General features: G+C 38.5%; 1 protein-coding gene across 1 annotated transcript in view; it reads right to left on the bottom strand.

Moving 5' to 3' along the window:
- Window positions 1-25,257, bottom strand: part of znf385d (zinc finger protein 385D) — a 118,964-nt gene that overhangs the window by 85,975 nt on the left and 7,732 nt on the right. Inside the window, exon 2 of the mRNA XM_084727620.1 lies at window positions 16,851-16,993. Within this exon, the coding sequence (XP_084583746.1) occupies window positions 16,851-16,993 (143 nt within the window). The remainder of the gene's footprint in view (window positions 1-16,850; window positions 16,994-25,257) is intronic.

Raw genomic sequence — 25,257 nt, 5'->3', positions numbered from 1 at the left:
CCATCTGTGATTTAACTTTAAGATAAAAACACTTTCAGGAAAATCAAGAGTGCTGTTTCACAATTTTTAAGAGCTATTTTTAAGAGAATAGCTACATTCCTCCTGCCTTTCCTTCCTCTGCGCTGTTGTGAGTGTTTGGTGTGAAATCCTGGTTGTATATTCTGTGCCAAGCTTGTTCAGGTTCCTTTCCTTTTATGCAAAACACAAATGTTTGTAGCAAAAAAAACACACATTCCAAATACATCTGAGAGTAAAGGGTAACCCGTGAACTCGACTGGACTGCATAATGTAATCTAGTTTAATGTAATCAAATCTAACTTCTATTTTAATCACATCCTCACAGCGTGGGGGTGACCACACTGATGTGCAGCAATGGGCCCAAACTGTGAGCGTCTTCACCTCGACCAAGCTTTGTCAGCATGCACCAGCTGAGAAGACAGCATTTTTTAACAGACTCTGGCTTTTTCAGGCTCTTGTTTTCTAGCAGATAAGTTTTAAATGAACTTGTCAGGCAGTGATGATTAAAACTTTGTACATCCTGCAGGTCCGGTGCTTTAAACAAACCTACCAAAGTCACTCGCTGTGGCCGTGCACAGTTCTATTTAAAAAAAACTTTAATCTAAAACACGCTCTTCTGTTTTTAACTGCTACATACCTTCTTAAATTCTCAAATTGAGTAGTATTCCCTGTTTTAAGATGACCAGATGGGCTGTTAATGCTGACATATTTTTGTTATCGCCTCAAAGAACCCCAAGCACATGGCAACGCCATCAAATAAGCAAAAACAGATTGCTCCTGTCTTCCATTTCTCTCCTACATCCAAGCCTCTGATGTGCAGAGCAGAGAGTCGGCACTGAAACAAACATATATATTACAGTCCTTCGATTTAAACCTCTTTGTTCATCAATTATCAGACTGTGTTTGACATTTCACACCCAGACGAGCTCTGAGTCTGACTCTGGTGTACAGTACCATCAGGTTAGTAAGACGAGGGGGAGACAGCGGACCACAGCATCAGCCTGGCTTCGCCTGGGAAGCTGGCACTAAGCACCTCCATAAAAAATCATCTTGAGCTCCCCGCTATTATCTCTGCATTCCACCGGCGAGAGAGCACCGAGCTGGCAGATATCCAGCGAGAGTGAAATATTATCGTGGGAGAACACATCAAGACGAGCTCCGCCAACATAAAGCTTCCACTCAGTTCAGGGGGTTAAAAAGCCCCAGAGCACGAGCTAAATGATAAGGGCCGCTGCACCCAACATTAGACAGATACGCGCTCCACTCCACTCCGGCAGGTGTGACTCGCTGGAAGCAAAGCGGCTGGCGCCGTGGTGGTCCCGCTCGCGCTCTTTGCTTTGATCATTCCTCGCCGTTTCGTGGGCTCGCACGCTTCCCCCCGGGAATACAATTTATAGAGTCCATTAGATGTTTATGGGACATGTGTAAATCAAATGAGAGTCTGTGAAGCAGCCCTGACTCACCCTTTGTTGTTTTCATTATTATCATCATACAGAGCACGCTTTGAACAAACATTTGTCATTTAGAAGTCAACAATAAAAAACAAAACAAAAATGATAAAGCTCTAGAGTGGGAGGAGACGCTGGTGCTGGAAGTATTTATTACCACTCTAAATCCCTTTTTGAAAACGTCCTAAGTGGAGCCTCCTGGGTAATAAAACAATACGTAGATCTAGATTAGATTCGATCAAACCATGTCAGAAAGTTGCCTTTGTATTACAAAACAAAAATCAATGTCTCTGAAACATTAATTCCAGCTGTTTTAACAAATTTAATTAATTAGACAGCAGTTTAATAGCAGAATTATCAGATCTTTTTAGGGGACAACTTGACAAACTGTTAACAAAACACTGACTTATCAAATCATGTTGTTATGGCTAATGTGTTAGCAAACAGCCTGTTTACACATCTAACTGCCACATGACAACACCAGCGTTCATTTGAAGTCAGAATCAGATTTCTGAAGTGAAAACTGTTTGGCACTGAATGTATCATTAAAATATCCAATGTTATTTTCAATGAAATAAAAAAGGGGAACAGTTCTGGCTTCATGTTGTCTGTTTTTCTTCCTGTAACAAACTGCACTGCAGGCCAGCTGATGAAACCGGGTTACAGTTACTGGTTACCTGTTAAAAAATGTAGTAATCCTAAAGTATTATAATATTAAAGTAATGTAACTTGATTACTTTCTGTTACTTTTGGATTACCTCACTATAAAATATGGTGAAATTGTTTAGCCTGATGAAGTGTTTTTAGGACTGAACGATTATTTTCATCGTCTAACAATCTGTCGACCATTTTCTCAGTTAATCAATCAGTTGTTTGGTCATAAAGTGTGAGAAAATGGTGAAAAATGTTGATCAAACTCCAAGATGATGTCCTCTAATGTCTTGTTTTTTTCCCCCAACCCATAAATATACTATATACTGCCAGAGAGGAGTACAAAAAACAAAAATGAGAGAAATTTCATATTATTTTTAATTAAAAAATGATGCCAAACAATTACCAAAACAGATTAATTTCATAGTAGATTAGTAATATCATAATTGTTGCAGGTCTTAGTGTTTTATGTTTGTTGTTAGGTTTATTAATTTGTCCAGCTGTTCCTTCCTTTGTTGTGCTTAATTTATGTATTTATTGACTGAATTAAAGACAGAAAATGGTGAATTTTCGAACCAGTGAAGCATTTTTTTTCATTATAGGCCATGATAATGATTGTGTGTGTCCTGTGCATGGTAGTATAACGTTCTTCTTATTATTTTCATTATGTCATCTATAAATACTACACTAGCAATGAGCATCAGCCTTTGCCATGGAGAGGAAATCACAAGGGCAAATCAAAGCTGCAGTGAATTCACAAAGCTTCGTCATGCACTAGGATTGCGTGTTGGTTTGTTTTTTATTATGTTTTATAGTTGCTGTAAATAATTTTGTTTATACTTAAATTCATCTGTAAACGGTTTGGGTCAAAAAAGACCCAGAGACCATCTTTGTACTCTGATGTTTTACAGCTTTTATATAAATAAGAAAAAGGCAATGATGCACTTTGTCTGATAATCATTTTAAGTTCAGTAAAAGTCCTCATATTTCATGGTGAATGTTTTTTTTTTGTTTCTGTGATTAAACTCACCAGCAGGTTATTTTTGACCCTCGAGGCAACAGGAGGGTTAAAATCACCCAGAAAATAAAGGAAACAATCAGTGAGCACAGCACCAACCTCCATGAATCAGAAAGGAATTGGAGGTGTGATTCAGCGATTCAGAGGTCAGCGCTCCGACTGTCAGTCACGTAACATCGCCTGTGCAAAAAAATAAATTGGGTTTTTTACATCCAGAACCCCGAGAGCACAAAAGAACTGCTCTGACTTCACTGTGTTGTGTGCTTTGTCAAAGAGCACATTTCCATTACAGCCATTGATGCTAACATTGACTTAGCGAGGGTGGGTACACATTGAAATGGACTGTGATGCTGTCGTGAGTGCAGACTGAGGCCCGTGTGTCACCGCTGCTGCAGGACTACAAAGCAATTTCCCGGCGTGCAGATCTGTGCGCAGAATCGATAAATCACATTCCTGATTACTCTGCAGGGGGAAATGGAGTTTGTATTGTTTCTCAAAGACAAATGTAAGCTCCAGGCAAGATAGATCTTATTTTCAGGGCCACAGAAAGACAACCCAAACACACACACACACACACACACACACACACCTCTTCCTCCCCATGGCCTCCCACTCCGTTAAACTGAAAACTACTTTTTTCCCCCCCTTTCACTTTTCTCTTTCATTACACTCCAAAACTCACTTGTTCCTGTTGAGCTCTCCCCCCCCCTCTTTTTCTCCTCTGGTTTGCTCCATTTCTTTCAAGGTGGCAATTTCAATAACTCCTCCACGATTGAATCAATTGAAAGTTGCAGAGCAATCCCAAAAGTTCTCCAGAGCTCACTTTCTGTTTCTGTTACTGTGAACTGGCCTCTCCGCTGCAAAGTAACTGCGTGCCACCGTCAACACATCCATCAGCGCGACACATCCGGACGCATACAGTGTTTTTAGGTTAACAGGTGTAGGTTGTTTTGGTGTTAAGTTCACATTAGTTTCAGGATTAACTTTCTCCTTAAATGGTTAAGAAATGTCCCGAATTCTTTCGGCCAACAGCAATAAGGGAATGCAATGAAACATGACGCGTTGTTCATCGTTGTTTTAGCCTTTATTTTAGCTGCTTCCAGTCCAACTTCTGTCCCCGGAGTGAAACAAAGCAAACACTGAATCTCTTTCTTGATGATGATGAATGTTTTGTTGGACTTGGACAAAGCCAGAGAATCTGATTGCACCAGATACAGTTTCATTAATTTCATCTAGATTTGTCACTGATTTATTTATCTCCAAACATAAAAACTGAGATGTTGCTAAGAATTTCACATTCCTTGACTATTTTACAGGCTCCTAACTCTTATAGGTCTACCTCTAATAATAATTTATTATACTCTAATATACTTTTAATGTCCAATACACTTAATTTAATACACAGCCTATGGTCTAACTAGGTTGGAAAATAGAGATCAAATTCTCCATAATGGAATTTATATTGAAATGTTGATGTTCAGTCAATGTATTATACAAAATAAACTGTTTACTGTCAGGTGTTTCAAAGCCCATATAGTTGTGGTGAACGTCACCCCATCCTTGCTTGTGAATGACAGAGCCTTTCAGTGATGCTCCTTAAACACACATCACACGCTTCAAACACACAGTGGCCGGGCTACCAAACATGTGAACATGGAGGCCCAGGCAGCCGAGGGAGCAGCTGCAGTGACTACAGCTCAACTAACTCATGCATGGATTTTTATCAATATGTACCACTATACTGTTTCCGGATTGAAGCCACCAATTTATTTGGCTGAGTTTGTTTAATCCAATATAAATCAACATATTGGTACGTTTTCAGCTGAAATTGAGCACAAATGAATAAACAAGCCGGTATACATTTTGGCGGGTGGCAGTAAAGATGAAGAAGCTGCAACTGGCATTTCCATTAAAGGCACAACAGACGTCCTGGATTTGAGACGGAACTACCCTGTTGAAATGTGCACACTACACAAGTAAGCACAGTGTGTGTAAAGTGTACATGACAGTGTACCGACAAAAGTATCAGTACTGAGACGCAGCATAGTCCTACATCAGTCATTAGCTAGCTAGTTAGCTTTCATTTTGCATCAGGTAACTTAAGATTAACTTAAGACCATATAAATGTTTTTTTTCTTTCTTTTTTTCATAGATCAAATAACAGTAAGTGAATGTCTGGAAGGTGTCACAGAGAAAAAAAATAATTAGTGATTACAAATTAAAAAAATAAATAAATAAATGCTGTTGTGTATATATATTCTGGTTGCAATTTTTCACATATAAACAACACTGTGCTATTTAATTTAATGTTTGCACACAATTTTAAGAACACAGTCAATTGTGTGCAGAAGTTTGTTGTTCTTTTTTTCACTCGCTGAGGTCTATAGTTTTTGGTTAATCCAGTGAAATAGTCTATCACAGATCCCAGCGGACACTGGGCGAGAGACGGTAGACCCTGGACAAGTCGCCAGGCTGACACTGAATCTTAAAAACTTTTTAAAATATAAAAACTAAATCTTAATCCTTAATTCTCACAGGTCACAGAATAATATGATTTATTACATTTCTTGCCTTTAATTGGAAAGTATTCAGACTGACAGTTACTTAATAAACAAAAACAAATGCAATTCCTCAACATGAAGCACTGATTCGGTCTGAACTGTGTGTGTTGCTGAGCTCTCCTGTTCCCAGGTCCCGCCCCTCCCCCCAGCTTAGCGGCTGCAGTGATTGGCAGCAGCTGCAGTCAGTCTGTAATCAGGACCTGGTGGTTTAAAGCAGAGAGTCTGCAGCTGAAAAGACCCAGTGATCCGTTCAGCAGACTGAGGTCTGCATGTCTGCAGTCTAATCCTGCAGGGGCGGGCTAGACTGCATGATGTCTTTTGTGTGTTATGTGTTTCGCTAGCTTCCCCAGCTAGCAAGGTCACATGTTGGTCACATGTTGACTCCTCATTTGATTTGTACGCTTCCCCTGCTTGCGGAGACACTCGATGTCTTCTGTCTCTGTGTTTTGTTAGCTGCTCAGGCTAGCAGAGACACTCATTGTCTTTCATGTGTTTTGTTGTTAGATTTAGTAGGTTAATATTTGATTTATTTAATTTGATGTTAACCTAATTTGAACTCAATGTGTTAATAAAAATAATCTTTGTTTAGACTTTTGTCTCAGTTTTCCCTTCTTTCTTTTTCTCCGGTTACTTTTAATTATTGTTACACGCCTCGTCCCTGTAGCTCAAACCTGCTGGTCGTAACGAGCACAAAAAGAAATTTTGTCTACACTTTCTATCTAATTTTCCCTTCTTCCTTTTTTCACGGTTACTTTAATTTATTGTTATACCCCTCCTCCCCCGGCCCAAATTTGGGGGTCGTATTAAGCACAGTGTTAACCAAAATCAAGTTTCCACAGGTGAGACGCAGCTCGACAACAGGTTCGTCTGACGTGTTAGTCTTTGTGTTGATTAGCTCCCGCTACACAAGTGCAAGGATATTCATAAATAACACCATCATTACTTGAAAAGTACACCTTAAAACCTTAGAGTTTCTGAAAATAGATACAAAGTTAATGAAAGAGTGACGTTTACTATCAAAGGGTGAGTACATTTTGTGTCTAAGAAATAAATTTACCTGTAAAATGTACTTCAGAATTTAACTACTCTTACGAGTAAATAAACTTTACCTGAGGATTTCCCAAGTACATGTTACAAAGAATTTCTGTATGGAATTTGTTACCGAGCTTGTTTTATTTTAAGTAAATGCCATTCTAAATTAGTTTCAGTACCACAAGGAGTTTTCAACTGGTTATGAAACCAGTTGTGGCTGTTTCTACTTATTCTTAATTCCTGCCGCCTGCTCGGATTCTCCTTGAAATAAATTACATTTTCATCTTGTAGTAAGTTTAATTCTTACAGATCAAAATGCTTTGACTGTGTAAAAGTACTAAATAATAACAGTAATAATTATTATTATTATTATTTAAAACTTATTATAAACTTCTGACTTTCTCTCCACTACATTTCAAAGACAAATATTGTCCTTTTGACTCCTCTGCATTTCTAGGAAGGTTGTTGTTACTTTTTGACTAAGCACAGCTCTGAAGTCAGCTGTTGTGGTTTTTTCTTTTCTAAAATGCGATTGGCCACATGCTGTGTTCCTCACAGAAGGAAAGGAAACCAATCACAGTACCCGCTGTCAACTGGGACTGACTTAAAAGCAGAAATGCGTCATCCAGGCGCTCTGTAACAAGAACAAGTAACCTCTCCCTCTTTCATTCAAACAAAACTCGGTAATGGCGACGGCAGGAGAAAGACAAAATTAAACCTCAAGATTATAATTATATAATGTATTATTATAATTAGAAAAAAAGAAATAATTCCTGATAGGCTTTTAAAGTTGGACTGATTCAATTTAATTTTATGTGGTGGTTTTAATACAGATGTGTCAGAAAATGACAACAGCTGTCCTTTTTGTTTCTGATTGTATTTCTATGCTGAAGTTTTTATAGGTGTTTCTATAGACTTTGTGTAGCAGAGTGGTTCTATGAGCAGGTCAGTGTATCATCAGGTGGTTCTGCAAATACCTCATGAAAACAATACAGCATGTACTGAAAAAAGCAAGAACTCTAGAACTTAAACTCAAGCAAAATTTTGACTGATCAACTTTGACTTGTAGTTGAGTAATATTTGGCCAAGAGTATCTATACTCTGACTCAAGTTCTGGGGTTGAATTTTGTCCACCACTGAATAAATAACAAAATGGAGCCAAATAAATTCCATTAACCATCAGTCTCCTGAAAACTCAACACGTCACGTCAACACGATGATTTCAAACTCAAGCTCCCGTCTCAGAGGTGAGACACGGCTCTCTAATATGTTAGCCTGTGTGTTGATTAGCACACACAAGTGCAAGAGATGTTTTTCCAAGTGTCAAACACAACGAAACAACACCTACATAAACATGGCAAAATAACACATCAATTAAAAACAGACTTGTTAAAATCAATCAGCAGCCTCTGGTGCTGTTAGCGCAGAAGAAGCTCATAAACGGCTGAACACCTGGTAATAAAAGCATGAGCTCTACAAGACAGCGTGTTCCTGATCCTCCTCCACCTCCACCCCGCGCTCAGCCGCACCATCACCTTGTTTGTCTGAAAGCTCCTCTCGATCTGGAGCCTCCAGGAAGACCTTTTCACCCCCGTGTCTCTGAGCACATGTAGTTACATGCATGAAGTCTTTTTTCTGTTACATTTCCTTGAATAAAGAGGCCCGTCAGGGATAATAGACAGAAAGAAAGAAAGAGACAGAGAGAGAGAATGTAGCCGGATGACAAACATCTTTTCTTCCCCTCCGGCTAAGGACTTCCTGATTGTGTCAGTCACTCAGCCCAGAACAAGATTGCGCAAAAGCTCAACAAGAGACTTTGGTATTAGTCCCATTTCATGCAGGTGTGGACACGCACGCACTTTCACCGCTTTCTATTTTCTTTTGCAGCACATATGAATAATACCTGCAATAATGTGAATGTTCCTTGGATGAAGTGTGTCCTCGCCGCTGCGGTGCGTTAATGGAAGAACTGTCATCATCATCTATAGGATCATTTGGTATTTTTCTGAATAAGGCAGCGTAAATGTTTATTGAGCCCCGGAGGCACGTAAGCAAATCTGACCTCATCTGAGCAGACATAAAGTAAGTGTGTGTGTGTGTGTGTGTGTGTGTGTGTGTGTGTGTGTGTGTGTGTGTGTGTGTGCGTGCTTTCAGTGCGAGTTCAGATGGAAACTATAGCTTCAGCTCGATTTTGTAAATCACAAAATCTGCCGCACTCAATCAGACAGCTGTTTGGTTTCTGTGCACAATTATAATCAGAGATCTGCATCTTTTAATAAAACGCTTGGCTGGAGCCGTAACGGTCGCATGTCAAGGGGGAGAGTTCCTTTTTTGGTTAAAGTTTATAATGTTGTTAATGCTTTTACTTAAGATCTTATTTATCATTTCCATCTGTGCAGCTTTATATGAAAACTTTGCATTTCAGAGGGAAATATTGTCCTTTTTACCACATATTTTATGACATTTAACATAAGATAAACCCATAAAATATCACAATATCTGTGCATGATTACAATCAGAGATCTGCGTTTTCTAATAAACAGTCTGACTGGAGGCGTAACGGCCGGATGTGGAGGTGGAAAGTTACTTTTTAGTTGAAGTATTTTTGTATTTTCATCTGTGCAGCTTTATAAGCAAAGTCTACATTTGAGAAGGAAATATTGTCCTTTTTACTCCATATTTTACATTTGATAATAAATACACCCAAATACACGCCCTTCTTCTTCTTCTTCTTCTTCTTCTTCTTCTTCTTCTTCTTCTTCTTCTTCTTACGTTTTTTCCTTTTATGTTCACAGTTTAAGTCGGATGGATGTAGTTTTGTGATTTTAGTATTTTCATTTATGCAGCTTTATAGTCGAACTCATAACATTTCAGATGGAAATATTGACTATTTTACTCCATATTTTACATTTAACAAAATATATTGTGTATATTTCTGTTTCTTTCTTATTTTCCTTGTTACTTTACTTTTTCTCAGTTAAGATACTTACTTTACTTAGTACTTTTATCTGTGCAGCGTTATAGCCAAAATCTACATTTCAGATGGAAATATTCTCCCTTTGATTCCATATTTTCATGTAACATAAAATAAATCCAGAAAATATCACAAACAGGCAAAAAGTCACTGTCGTCCTTTACATAAAAGCAACTTTAGTATTTCCATTTGTGCACCTTTATACTCAAACTCTGCATTTTAGATCTAAACATTGTCCTTTTTTACATTTAACATAAGATGAATCTGTAAAATATCACAAATATCTTTATTTATTTTTCTAATTCTTTTTTATCCTTATTTCTTTTCTTCTTACCTTCCTTTCCTACTTTTATTCAAAGTTAGGAGAGTTATTGATGCACGTTACTGAAGATAAATAAACTTAATTGAAGCCATAGTGGCTGTATGTCGAAGGAGATACTGACTTTTTGGATAAAGTTAATAATGTTGTTGACGTGTTTACTTAAGAACATATTCTAGTATTTCCCTTTGTGCAGCTTTATTGTCATTTTAGAGAGAAATGTTATCATTTTTACTCCATTTAACATGAGGATACTCCCATAAAATATCACAAATATCTTTATTTTTCTGTTTCTTATCATTTTTTTTCTTTTCTACTTTCTTCAAGGTTTAGAAAGTTATTGACATACTTTATTTAAGAACATATTTTAGTATTTCCATTTGTGCAGCTTTACTTTTAGACTCTGCTGCAGTTCAGAGGGGAATCTTGTCCTTTTTGACCCAACACAACCTTTTCTTATTTTTCCTCTTAATTTCCTGTTCCACTCTCTTCAACCTGAACATCATTTTAACTTAATTACCTTCTTTTTCTTTTTTATTTCTGTCCTCGTCTTTGTCTTCATTTCATTCCTTCTTCAGCTGTTTGGTCCGTAACAGCCGTATGTCGATATGGAAAGTTAATTTTTAGTTAAAGTTAAGAAAGTTATTGCTCTTAAGGAAATATTTTCCATTTGTGCAGCTTTGCTACATTTCGGGAGGAAAATATTGTCCATTGTGATCCGTGTTTTACATTTAAGATAAAATAAACCCATAAAATGTCTTTTTTAACATTCAACACACCCATGAACATATATCACATTTATTTTTCTGCTTCTTTATCTTATTTTTTTCTTATTTCTATCCTTCTTACCTTGCTTTTATTCAGTCTTCAACCTGACCTTCACTTTACCCTCATCAGCTGCTTCTATTATTTTTTTCTGTCCTTCTTTTCCATCCATAGGTTCTCTCTCTCTCTCTCTCTCTCTCTCTCTCTCTCTCTCTCTCTCTCTCTCTCTCTCTCTCTCTCTCTCTCTCTCTCTCTCCAGATAATCTGAAAGCAAAAAAATCCTTGAAGATTCAAGGTTTGCACTTTCTTCATCTTTTACTTCAGACACTAAAGTACATTTTTCTGTCAGTTTTCTCAAGCACCAATTTAAATCCAGGACTTTTCCGCCGTGGAACTGATTTGACATTTCAGCTCCTCCAGTGTAAAAAACATCTTTTCCCACCCGGTGAGACACAGGCTGGGTGACACAAAGACACCCGATCAGACCTACGAGCTGGCAAACAGGCTCCTTTGTTGCACCCTTGAAAACAAACTTACACCGGTGCTGAAAGCCGCCGAGAGAAGGGGCTTGTGTGGGCAGAGGAACAGAATGTAGGACAGTAACTCGTGTTTGAGCTCCTTTGTAGAGCTCAGCTCCTGATTTTACACCATATTCTTCTGGTGGCGAGGAAATCGGGAGCTCGGAGGAAAAGTTCGACAGACAAAAAAGGGAAACAGAAAGAGGCTGAGAGAGAAAAGCGAAGGGTTGAAAGAGCAGGAATGGTGTGTGTCAGTGTGTCTGAGAGTGAGAGGTGATTACTTTGTGTTAATCTAGTATCAGCTTTCCACCACTTGGAGGCTTCCCAGTGTATTACTCATTATCTGCAGACAAGTCTGTTAAATACAGATTAGACGGGGTGAGAAAAGAGACGCAGTATTCCTGAACTTTCTCATGAAACTCTCCTCACAGAAACAATCCGTCTTCTCATGGGTTATCTGGACTTTTCTCCCTGATGTCCCCACTTTTTCTTCTTCCTTCATGTGTGTGTTTTTCTCTCGCTCTTGTCCAGCTGTGCTCCATATTTCAACCTCTCTTTCCAGACGATTTTAAATTGAGCTATCCCTGTAATTCAAAAGACGACACAGAGAAGAAAAAGCTTTAAGGCTTTTATCTGTCAGGGTTTCTCTTTTATCCAGGAGTCATCATATTTTTTTGATGACCTCGCTGATTTCGAGTTTGCGCGAGGCCACATATTTCCTCATAATTACTTTCTACTTTCAAAAAGAAAATCAATAGATCCATACGGGCGTACGCACGAGTCGTGGTACAGTAAGTGCACATCGGGTGAGTGCTCCATTTAAAAGGTAGCGCCTCACCGATCGCAAATCCAATAAGGTCTCTGTAGCCACATGCTACCCCTGCATTTCAGAGAGCTGTTTACTGTAGATATCAATACTGCAGAAATGCTCAATTAAAGAGTTTGTCTCTGAGAAACAATGAGCTCCACAGAACAAATTTTTAAATGTGATGAAACTTTTTTCTCATCAAAATAACAGTGGATGAATGTAATAATAGCATATAAACAGAAAAACATGCAAAAAACAATCATAGCATAAAGATCAGTGAGTCACAAAGCGTGTTGACACCAGGCGTCAGGACCTGTAGGGCTCATGAGATCAGATTTAGGCAACAGAAGCAGTTTGGTTAAAGGTTGGGAAAAGTTTTGGTTAAATTTTAATACAATGAACATGCTGTGTCCTGTTGGAAATTACTGTGACTTTTTTCTGTATTGAACCCAGATGGTAATCCTTCCCAATCGTTAACCAAGTGCAGAAACATAAAAACACTTTTCATCGTGCTTCTTCAGCTGCTTTGAGCGAGTAATTTTTTTTTTCAGGGCTTCCACTAATCATTATTTTCATTGAAAAACTGTTCTGTAAAATGTCTGAAAAAACCTGAAAAACGGCCAACATGATTTCCAAAAGCCAAAAATTCACGCCTACAAATGGTGTGTTTTTGTCCGACTAACAGTCCAAAACACAAAGATAATGAGATTAATAAAATATTATACAAAGAAATTTAGCAATTTTACACTTGAGTAGGTGGTCTTTGGCATTTCTGCTTGAAAAATTATCAAAATAGTTGCTGATTAATTCCTGCTAATCGTTCCAGCTCTAATTGTATCACAATCAATGATATTGTATGAAATAAATAAAACATGTTGTCAGTGAGAAGTTATTTATGAACATTTTTCAATTTTCCATACACATTAATTTAATTAAATTCCTCATCATGATTTTTACTAATGTAATCTGTGATGTATTATGTTTCTTTCAGACTATATTTAGTTGCATATAAATGTAATTTCCAGTACACGGTGTCGACATTAAAAACCATAAACCCCAACATATAACCTTCTTTTGTCACGTGAACAGATTTTTATACTACACTATTCTTTTCTGGGGGTTTTCAAACGGAAACTTGCACTCAGCTGTCAGCAAACAGTAGAGACGTAGATAAGAGCGCTGATGCCCTTCCCTCCTTCCGCCTGTAGGGGGTTTATACGTCGTGATTAGGACTGGGTATCGATTCAAATAATCCACTTCTCCAGTTAGACAACACCTGCTTCAATCCTTTTTGCACCCAGATGTAGAAAGAAAAAACAAATCTATATGGTTTTTCATGCAGCCAATCACTGCAAGCGTTCTTCATAAAGAGGAACCTTTGAAAAAACGTAACAACTCTGTTTGTGCCAATGTCATTTTTTAAACAATAACCAGCCCTCGTCATCTTGCAGAAACCTACATCAGCTCATGTAGGCGAATGTCAAAATATGATCAGATTTTAATACATAAGGAACACGACTGCGAAGCTACAAAATGATATAAAAATCTCAACTAATAGTAATAACATCAAACCAGAAAATAATGGACTTGTCTGTTAAGAGCAGGTGAGTTGAGGCTGGGCATTATCACAAAATATACCTTAAATCTGATACCAAGTCATACAAGGATCAGTATCAAGATATTCATAATTTTTTCTTGAATAAAAGTGACTTACTATTATAATACTATTATATAGTAGAGCCACGTGTCACAGTTTATCATGTAAATGCATAATTAATAAGCTACTTCTGAACACGTTTACATAACTATCAATATTTTCCAAACATGAAGCATTATTGTAACCATCCTCCGTTAATCATTTAATCACATGCTTATTAAAAAACAGAGCAGTTATTATGGTAAATATTCAGGATCTGGTTACTGGAGCATTTTGTCGCTCCTCCTCTTCCTCCTCCTCCTCCTCCCTTCTTTTCTGCTGCAGCTTTAAATCCCGTTTTTTTTTTTTTTTTTTTTTTGTAATGTGCTTAAACACATTTGCAGTGTTTCTACAGTAGCAAACAGCCTTTTGCAGCGTTTTCATTGACGGTGAAACAGCTCCAAAATGATCATTCAGTCACTGACGTGGCCAATATTGAGTGTGTAAATGTTGTGTGATAGCTTTCATTGATGTTGGCATCATTTTAGAGAGTTGTTGTTGTGAGCGCTTGCACCACCACTGACAAACAATGTGGTGATAATGGAAGTCTGTGACAAGCATCAAAAAAGACACAAGCAAAAAAGAAACACAATGAAGGATCATGTTTCTTCGTTAAACACCAGACCTGAGAAAAACCACACAGTTGAGCTGGGCTGAATTCAATGAAAACCTATTGAGCAGAAACAAATGAACAGTTGTTGAAAGAAAAGCTGAATTTAAACCAAAGTAACTAATAATTGTTGAAACTTCTTTATCCACATATGTTGATGCAATTTTGCAGTCAATTTATTATCACGGCTTCTGGTGAATAAAACGCTTCACTGGCTGGAAATTTCAACATGAAATCAGGAAATAACATCACAGTATGGTGAAGTTCTGCTGCCAGCTATAAAAAATCCTGCCATCATCATGGACATCTAATTTACAAAAACATTTAATGTCACAGGTCGGACCAATCGCTAATGTTAGCATAGACACCAAGTTAGCTTGCTGTGCTGTCAATATTGCTACTCCTGTAAAGATGGGACTGTAGGTGGTGATGCTGGTGACCAGGACGGCACTTTAATCAAATTAGAGTGTAAAGTGTTATTAAATGAAGAACATTTAATTGTGCATAATTACTACACTTCATCTAAATGGGAATTTGCACATAACAAAGGAAGGGATATCTGGGCAAACAATTAATGAACATAAAACATGTTATGCTAAACTATTTGAAGTTGTTTGGTATTGAGATCATCCAAAAGTTGCAGAAAGTAATCAGTTTACATTACTTTTATATTGTGATACTTGGATTAGGTTAATGAGTGTTAATAGTTTTTTAGTAACTCTCCCAAGTCTGATTTCCTTTAGGAACAAAATGTGCAATTGAAGAATAGGTAATAGAAAAGGTAATAAATAGCAAACTTGCAAAAATTGGAGCGTCAAGCAGTCGGACTCTGCCGACCTCACCAGGAAAAAAACTGAGCACCGTCCAGTGGACTGACAAAGCAACTGATTTTATATTTCTATAGTACCAAAAAGTTTAATTAGCAATATTAATAATTTATGTATAGTTTGACAGTGACAGCTGAAGATTCGACAGGACAGGGGGTAGCGAGAGAGGGGATGACATGCAGCAAATGGACCACAGGCAGGAGCTGAACCAGCGGCCGCTGCAGCCTCAATACATGAGGCGTGCACCAACTGAGCTATAGGGGCGTCCCATTAATCATTTCTATAATAAAAGATTGATGCTTGGCATCCATATTGCAATATAATATTGGCAGGCAAAATATCCTGATACCAAACTGTGCAGATTTTTTCAGCTCCACTGTTTCCTACACAAATTAACTACTACTAAGTGACCTGCTGTGTGCTGAATCTTTAGGTCACACAAACTTTCAAACAGAATTAATTAATAAAAGTGTATCAGCTGAGCACTGCTTTTCTCTCCAGGTAGAATCTAGAAAATTATTAGTAAATTATTTTAGATGCAACAGACCAGTGAAATAAAGCATTATCAAATTATTTGCACTGCTTTGCAACATTTCTGCGGTTGAGCTGTTGCTTCCTCCAGATGGTGCACACCATATTGCACTTAGGAGGAGGTGACATACATTGACACTGTAATATTCCAACCTGCCATTCGGTGCAACATGGAGCACGATTTGCAAGTTTTCACTGCTCTGAGAAGAACTCCTCACCAAAGATTAAAAGCTGTTGTGCTCTACAGCGAGACAACAAGGATGCCAACTGGTTTTCAGCATTTTCTATGATAAACTATGTTCCTGTGTTGGAGTGTAAAAATAAAAACAGATGTGAACGTTAACAAGGGGATGAGATGTGCTCAGCAGCCGAATTCCTCAAAGAGAAATGACCAGCTCTCCCTTCATGAGTCCTGGTCTTAAAGACAAAACTGTCATTAAAATCAGCTGGACAGAGTCAAATATAGAAACGATCCGGATAGTAAGCGCTCCGTCACAAAAGTCACAAGTTTTCAGTGAATGCATCTCTACATTTTTGCATTACTAAAAGAGAAATCACACAAATCACCGCAATGGTCTAAAATCAATTTGCACAGCTTCTATCTTGCAGCCATTGCATAAATGTTTGCATAATAAAACGTACATTTCTCCCACAGAGAAATGTACTCCTCTTACTGTAAGTGGACTGTGGACATCATTAAACGCCGTCCTTCTTGCATAAAGGCTTTAAAAGCATCATTTTAATGAGGTGTTTCATGGGTAACAATGAGAGAGCATTGCATAAAAGAGAACTTGACCAGATGAGGTTGAGGAAGGTCGGACCTCACTGCCTCAAGGCTAATAGCTGCTTACTGTATGTGGATCTGAGTCTGTGATAACAGCTTGAAATAAAGACGTCTCCAAATATGAATATTTTGTAGATATATGGAGATTAGCGGAAGAGATAGGAAATCCTCGACAGATGGAAAAGCACCTTGGAATTTACAAAGTTCTCCTACTTAAAACGCCGCTATCCATCAGAGTGACCTTCACCAGGGTCATCTTAAAGCCTGTGAGCAGGTCACATGACACTCACCGTGTTGAATCCCGGGAAGAGGCGGACCGCTGAGGCTGTATCCAATGGAAACGGGAGGAACTGCTTCATGCCCAGCGAGCTCTGGACGGCAGGCAGGGTGGGACGCACCAGGGCGGGCATGAGACCATTCTGACATGTGTTACCTGCAGGAGGGAGAGCGAAGGCAGCATGTTAGAACTGCAGACAGCAGCAGAGACCGAAGCTCGAGCCAAAATCTTTCAGTTTACATCCAAGAGAGCCTTCAGTGTGTGTTTGTTTAGTCTGTGTCGACCGTATCACACTGTCTCTTTGCACGGTGTAACATCTTATCTGTGTTACTGTGTTAGTTCCAGTGCTTACAGTGCGTCTTGATTTGATTTAAATTCATGCCAGGAGTAAAACCGACGTGTCTAATTTTGTAGAGTGTGTTGTGACTCAGCTGGTAGCATGGAAATCCCCAAAATCTCCACTGTGGATGATTTTAATGTTTCAGCCCAGGAAAAAGCTTGAATCTTATACCTTTTTGGAGATTTCTATCATTTCAAAGTAAAATCCTTCATCACTTTTTAAGAAAGGTTTGTATTATTTCATTACAAACTCCTCATAGCTTCCTTCTCAAATGTTGGGGATTTCCAGGCTTTTGCAGCTGATGCATAACAATTATGAAAAACTCATCTCATCTCAAGGTTTTTCTGTACTTTCAAATTCTCAAAAGCTACAAAAAACTAGTTGAAAGCTCCCAAAAAGCTAGTTATGGACCTTGAGTTGAGATTAGTTTGTCACACATAGTGGCCTTCCATGCTCAAAAACATAAAAAGAAGGTTTTAAAGGGACAGTTCACTCCAAATGAAGAATACATTTTTTATCCATCTAGATTGTTTTTATGTGAGTTGCAGAGTTTTGGAGACACTGGCTGCAGAGATGCCTGCCTTCTCTCCAAAATAATGGCACTAAATACATTTGAAAAATTCTAAACCAATGTCTCAGTTAGCCAAGATACTCCACAAACTCGCTGTAAGCAGTTTCCTGTAGGAACTACTTCCTTTCTCTCAGAAAGAAAGTAGTTCTGGTAGATTCTGCTGCAGAGAGAAAGTAGTTCCCACATGAAACTGCTCACAGTAAAGTCTGTGGATTATTTTGAATGATCTGGTTACGATTTCTGGAAACAGACACTGCTGTTGAATTTTTCAAACATTTGTTTGGCGCTCGTGCACAACAGGACTGGTGTCATCTTGTTCCATTATTTTGGAGAGAAGGCAGACAACTCTATGGTGGATATTTCCAAAACTAGGCAACTCACACCAAAAATATGTAGATGGTTAAACAACACTACAGGCCAGAGGAAAATATGCATTTTTTTGATTTGGCAGTTTTGAATTGGCAGATGGCAGATTTGAATTTTTATATCATTTGATCACAAAATTGTTATTATGTCATTACATCCATTTAGGTTCAGGTTATTTGTACTCAGGTAGATTTGATTTGCAGTAGAAGCCTTGGCATTGATCCTGACACACAAACAACAACAGGCATCAGTCAAACATAATAAAAAATACTACCACAAAAAACTGAATTATTTCCTCTGAACAAGGCTCCCTGGACTTAAAAATTGAGAAATAATATAAAAAACACTCAAACAAATAACCGGAATAAATTAGGTAATGAAGGCAATCTGTGTATTCTTGCTACGACTTTTAGGATCTGAGTGATGACAAAGCTATTTTTATACCACTTTCTTCCACATCTTGAGACCATAAACCTCCGTCCAGATGGAAGAAGCTTTCACACAACTTTATTTTCTATCTCAGGTTTTGGGGATTTCAACGATTTCACACTGACTGTCCGGTGTTTGCAACGAACTAACAACTCAAGCTCCTGCTTTTTCAGAGCTTTTTCGTCTCGGCTGATGGAGTTGTGGGCTCAAATAAAAGCCAGTAACTGGACCTTGAGATTGTATTGTCACACGTATTGATCCCAAGCTGAACTTTCACACACACAATAAACTGAAAAAATAAATAAATAAATGGATAACTCCAGTGTTTGGTTAAAAAAAAAAAACGCCTTGAATCTCACAACTGACATCTCCAATTTTTCATTCTCAGTGCAACGATGAACTACGCATGTTAAGACACTGATAATGGCAGGGGCCATTCTTCACAATGAGTACTTTTACTCTATAAGTACACACTATCACACACATCCATCTAACACAGCAATCCGATACAGCAAGTTAGAGAATCTGAATTACTTTGCATCATAATCAGTAATGGCTTGGCATGGTCAGACCATATATATATGCTATTAAGAGAGCAGTTTATTGCGATCATGCAGAAAGCCTCTCTGTATCAGCATCAGTTAGGAATCATGTGACACAAGCATTTATTCTCTCACACCTAGCATACTGTGTATACAGTAGGTGGTCCTGTGCAGCTAAAAAACATATCAAAAGACTCAAGCTTGCACAAAACACCAGCTGTGTACCTCTCCTTTTAATTCTAATATGGCAAAGATGCACCACAGTCAGTCATTATTGACCATGGAGGAGAAATTAAAGCTCAGTCTTCTCATATTTGCCAGAAATGCAATTGTAGATGCTAAACTGGACACACAGAACAACTTGTACAGACACATCGAACAAACGTAATCATCATTCTTATCAACGCTGGCACCTTAAAAAAAATAGGAGACTTTGTTTCCTGCATTTTGGTGACTTTTAAAGAATGGAAATAACAACATTTCAGGAAATAATACAGAATAATTTGCCCCTCTAGCATGAACTTGGTATAAACTAACATTCATCACTTTTCTTTCTTTTTACCTTTGCCCCTATAAAAGAAGTTTGATGCAACAGATTTCACAAAATTCCTGCTGGTTTTCTTCAAAACTTTCCTTAAGAAGTGGGAATTATTCTGAGGAAATCTGTTTTGCTGCAGCTAAATTGTTGTCTGGGTAGACTTTTAGAGTCGTATAGTGTTACAGACGCTGTACAGTGTCAGAACCAGGTTGTGATCATGAAAGGGAAAAAAAAATGCTTGAAACTTCATCATAAATCAGAAGAAATACAAGAGACACGTGGTCCTGGGAGGAAATATGGAGAGGGGCATTAAAATTGGGAGGGTTGACGAGTATGATAATCATTATAAACAGGTCACGATGGGTCATGTTAAACTTCCAAAGCCAAAATCAGCTTAACAACTCATTAACATTAACCCACTGCTCTGGAACACATTACCTGCACGCATTAAATAAATCACAAGCAAATATCTATTCAAAAGTTCACAAACAGAAACTCACAAAAGAGTCGACACAACAGGAATAACGAGACCTGCTGTGATGTTTGGTTTGTTTTGCTTTGGGATCTGATATTCTGAGGCTTTGAATGTTGGATACGTCATTTTGCGCTACACTGATGCAAGTTTATTTTCTGTATCTATTAATACTGGGGTGAAAGTATGTTAATGTTCTTGCTGGTAACACGACCGGAACCTTCATCACTCCAGTGCTTCACATTGTTCCTTCCTGCCTTCAGCTTCATGCATCCCTGAAGACAGGCGTTCATTTCTTTTATACCTCCGTTGGTATAGAAAGAAATTAGAAACTCTTACATGACATTATGCATTACAAATGTTTTCTGGTGAAGCCAGAATAATTTGTGAATGCTGACAAATCTTTCTGAATTGAAATTACATTTTGTTTTACAGCTAAATTGATCTACAACAGTTAAACATTTTACAAGTCTTTGTCTTTGAATTATCAGAACATTGGGCGCATAAATGAGAGAAGAGATGATGATGATGAATAGCTAAAATGCCTCTTACAATACGGAAGATAACTTTTAAGCATTTTTGTTGATTTGGTCGTGTAAAAGTCGAAAGTACAGGAACGGTAAATCAAACGCACCCTTTAATGCACTGTGTGTTTAGGAAATAAAGATGCACCATTATTATGCTAGAGGTAGAACAACCAGTGGAAGTTGCAGATATTTAACCTGCTGTCTGTGGTGATGGAACAAAACTGGACATCATGAAACACATTCTAACATTTTATTTGTTGCAAGAAATGATCCACAGCCTCAGCAGCCTGTCACAAGCATGCACACTCCTATCAGGTCATTTAACCACTGTTCCTATAGTGGCAAGTTTAAATTAGACAACTACTGTACAACTGAACACACACACAAGATGTTCAGGGCGCGATAGAACACAACTGGGAAGAAAAACAACAGTAGTCAACCAAAGAAAATGTTGCTCAACTGAAATTCTACCCGCTCTTCAACCAATCGATTGATCGATGGGAAAATAAAATGCATGTTATCTCTAGATTAATTAAATCAGCCACAGTGGACTGAGTGATTCAACCTGGTGCACACACAGCTTTGCCAAGCACACAAATTCCTGCAGTTTTACCATTTCTTTTTCTTTTTTTGCAGCTAAATTGTTACTTCAGGGCATGTCTATTAAGTACATTTACATACTGCAACAACAAACACGCATACACATCACATACACACCCGCGATGAGGGTCACACCAGCTTCTGTACACAAACAGAGCTCAGAGCTAACACAGCTTGCGTTTAAGTACAAATGTCCACAAAAAGTAACATGAAAAAAATAGTTTTTTATTTACTTGACTTCAAATGAGGCTTAACATTCACACAGTTTCTCTTGACTGTCTGTCAGTGTTACAACATCAGTCCTACATCGTCCCAACCTGTGTAGCAACATGCTAATGCAAAATTCACAAAGGTATCTCTCTGCAGAAACTGCACTCTGTCTTATCTAGAGAAATCTAATTAAGACCATTTCCCATTGACAGGAAACAAAAATCTTTTACTGATTTATCTTTTTTTTTTAAACACAGAGCATAGTAAACTGTCAGCTTACATTTTTCTTAATATATTTTACTGTCATAAAACATGCAGCAGATATGTGTGTGTGCATGCTGTGCACCGGTAAAACACAACACAGCCTATTGATTTTTGATTAAAAAGCACGTGCATGCTCTGAGTCTGACCTTGTGGGATTGCGCCTCTATTGTAGGTAGTACGGTAACACCATCAGATTCATTCTGTTGCAGGCTGACCTCTTGTGATTGCACAATACCGTAGTTAATACGGTCAGCTCACTGAATTCATGTGTTGCAGGTAGCTCACACTCGCAGCCTCGGCTCACACCAGCGGAGCAGCCGTAGAATACTACAAATTTTGTTAGTTTATATAATGATGACTTGCAAAATATCACTTTCATGAGGTTGTTAATGTCAGAAGACAGATCACAATAACCTTGACATTTCATAACTCTGTCAGTCGCAGTCGAGCAGCAGATGTAATGAATTTCAAGCTGGATGTTAAGCTTATATTAATTCTAATGTTGATGGACACAAATTGTGTTCTTTTGTGTTGATAATGATCAAGATAATACACAAAAAAGGTCAGATTAGGAACACATATGCGTAATTCTGCCTCTAAAAAAAGTTTATTTCCCAGGATTCCCAGGAAAATTGGCTTCTTTTCCCGGGATAGAAAAAGTCTAATTTTCTAAACTGATATTAATCCCTCGTCTGATCGCAGCCACAAGCTTTAGTGATGGAAGGCAGCAGGGTTACCTCCAGCATTAACAACCCACAGGTCTGTCAAACTTTGTCAACTGTTGTTTATTGTTGTTTATCAACTTAATGTTATCAGACATGATCAAATGTGATTGTGACGGGTTGCTGAATGTGGGTTTTGGCTTTCCACAGCTGTCCCCTCTTCCCGACATTGTGTACTGGCACTGAATTCACAGACCGCCGGACGGTACCCGCCTACTTTCGACCTTGCTTGTAACTGAGGTTTTTTTGTTTTTACAGTCTGAGGTTGCTACTTGTACTTAACAAAAGTATTTCAACACTTCCACCACCACCATGGTTAAGACACTGGTCTCTATTACTGAGAATTGGCTCCCAGATCGCGTCTGTGATAAAGTACAGACTCGTGGATCCAGCTTCTTCTTTTAATCACAATCAGACAAAAATTATGTACTGAGAAGCAGTTGTATGTGTGGATGACCACTGCATGATGCCGCGATGATGTTTATCTCTCCAAAACAGATGTTCTCGTTCTGAAATTGTCCCCACAAATAGCTGATGTGGAATGACTGCAGCAGGCACAGTGTGTCTTATGCGATGATTCAATGGCAAGAGAGGCCTGGCCCACACATCTCTAGGAAAAACAAAAGTAAATACTTCACTTTTATTGTCATGTGAGTGCGCCACGCCAGCAGAGCGCTTTATAAACCACCAATTGGAAACAGCACAGGGCTCATTTCAACACGGCGGGATCAAAAAACCAAAAAAATAAAAGCCAGAGAAAACCGTCGCAGCCTTCCAAAACATTAGGAATTAAAGAAGCCATTTCACAAAGCTGTAATGAGAAACAGAGGGATGATTTTTTTTATCGCCACACATTTAACAACAGTGGAACTCTGGGCCAGCATGGCTCTAAAGAGTTGGCAGATACAGTATCAAACCACCGTCTTGAGACAAATAAAAACAAGGTTTGCCACGTTTCGGTCCCCAGGCAGTGGTAAGGGGTAAATAAAAAGCAAAAGTCATAAAGACGAGAAGAGAAGAGGGAAAAACCACAGACTGTCCCCCCTTCTCTCACTCCGTCTTCTGTCTTCTCCCTCCAGTCGCCAGAGCGCTGCCATCTGTTGGAAAAAGAACACATGCCGTCTCTCATGTGGAGGCACGTCCTAGTCCCAACTTTAGCAAAGCATGTCCTTCTGTAGAGATCATCCAACCGTGCCATCTCTCGACATGCCGGCCTGACGTCAGCCCGCAGGCACGCCTCGCCTCCCGCCCGGCCAAATCCACCATTCACAGCTCCGACGTGCACAGTCAAAACAGATCCCGTTCAGAATACACCGGGGCTGATGTGTGGGATTAGTCTGCAGCGGGATGAAGAGTGACAAACTGAAACGTGAATTTGTGTGATGGGGTCGTGTTCGCTGAGTGATGGGAGATTGAATCTGAAATGTCACCGCGGCTGAAGTCTGTGAGTTTTCAGAGGTGATTAGTTCCCCCGCTGCACAAGAACTCACAGCAAAGTCTAAAGTTTTTCTTCTGACACTTGGCAGAAGTATTCAGATCCTTTACCTAAAAAAATGTGATCACATGTCTCCTGTCTCAGCTTCTTTTTAACTGACTCCCAGTATGTTCTAGAATAGATTTTAGGATTTTACTTATTATATTTAAAGGCTCTTAATGGCCTTGTTCCCTCATATATCACAGACCTCTTAGCACCTATAGACACAGTGACGTGCCTTAAGATCCTCGGGCAGAGGTCTTCTGCCTGTTTTTGTAAAATTAAAGGGGACAGAGCGTTTGCATGTCGAGTCTCCGAGACTCTGAAACAATCTGGCCGAGTAAATCAGGTCAGCCGTGTCAGTGATCTCTCTTAAATCCTTTCTTAAAACTTACACTTATCGAAGAGCTTTTCCTGATTTCCTGAGTTTTAGCCGTTTTTTGAACTGCTTTTATTTTTCAGAATGCTCTTATTGTCCCTATTCCTGCCTTGAACACTGCATGGCTTTTATATACTAAATTGTTTTATACATTTTTTTTATGACCTGTATGTTTTATTTAGCTGCATTTTGTAAGATCGTCTATAAATGCAGATCATTATTATTACTATAATCTTTTCACATACTTACATACATAACAGTCCTGTCTATTCTTCATCTTTATTTTGTAGTCCTTGTTCTTAGCTCTTATGTCTATTCTTGTGTACATTTAGCGAAAATTCCTTTCATGTCTGTCTACACATATGTGGCCAATACAGCCGATTCTGATTTTGATTAATGTGCTTCTGGACAGCGAGGAGCTCGTTTTAACTACTTTCCATATTGTGTGTAGTTTCATCCATAACAATGCATCAAATTTTATATGTTGATCATATGTTTTTAATAAACAAGCACTAAGTCAGCATGCTAATATGCTCACAATGACAATGCTAACAAGCTAAAGATTAGCAGGTATGATGTTTACAACATTCAACATCTTAAGTGTGTCTGCAGGAAAGTTTTTTTATTATTGTTTCATTGTCTGAATGAACAGATACAATTCCATTTTAATTAATACGTTTCACACTATTTTCTTCAGTTTTACACGTAGCCCATAAATCCAGTGATTGTGTGTTTGGCTGTGAGCACTGCCAAAATGCAGGTGACCTGCTGTGCCTCAGTGGAGCACTGATGCTGCTAGTTAGCACTAAACACAAAGGCGGCTACAGCTGAGGATGTGGATGTGTTTAACACAGGATATGGTGTCATCACTTAGCCTTGCTCCCAATTTTGCCCATGTTTTTCCCAAAAGCCATTTTCCCCATATGCCACAATTATAAAAAGGATATCTATAAAAGTGTTGACAGGACACCTCAAACTGCAAACAA

Source organism: Lutjanus erythropterus, chromosome 9, assembly GCF_056507025.1.
Source record: "Lutjanus erythropterus isolate fLutEry1 chromosome 9, fLutEry1.hap2, whole genome shotgun sequence".
NCBI classification, from domain to species: Eukaryota; Metazoa; Chordata; class Actinopteri; order Lutjaniformes; family Lutjanidae; genus Lutjanus; species Lutjanus erythropterus.
The sequence above is the reverse complement of the archived record's forward strand: the minus strand, read 5'-3'. Positions and strand labels throughout refer to the sequence as shown.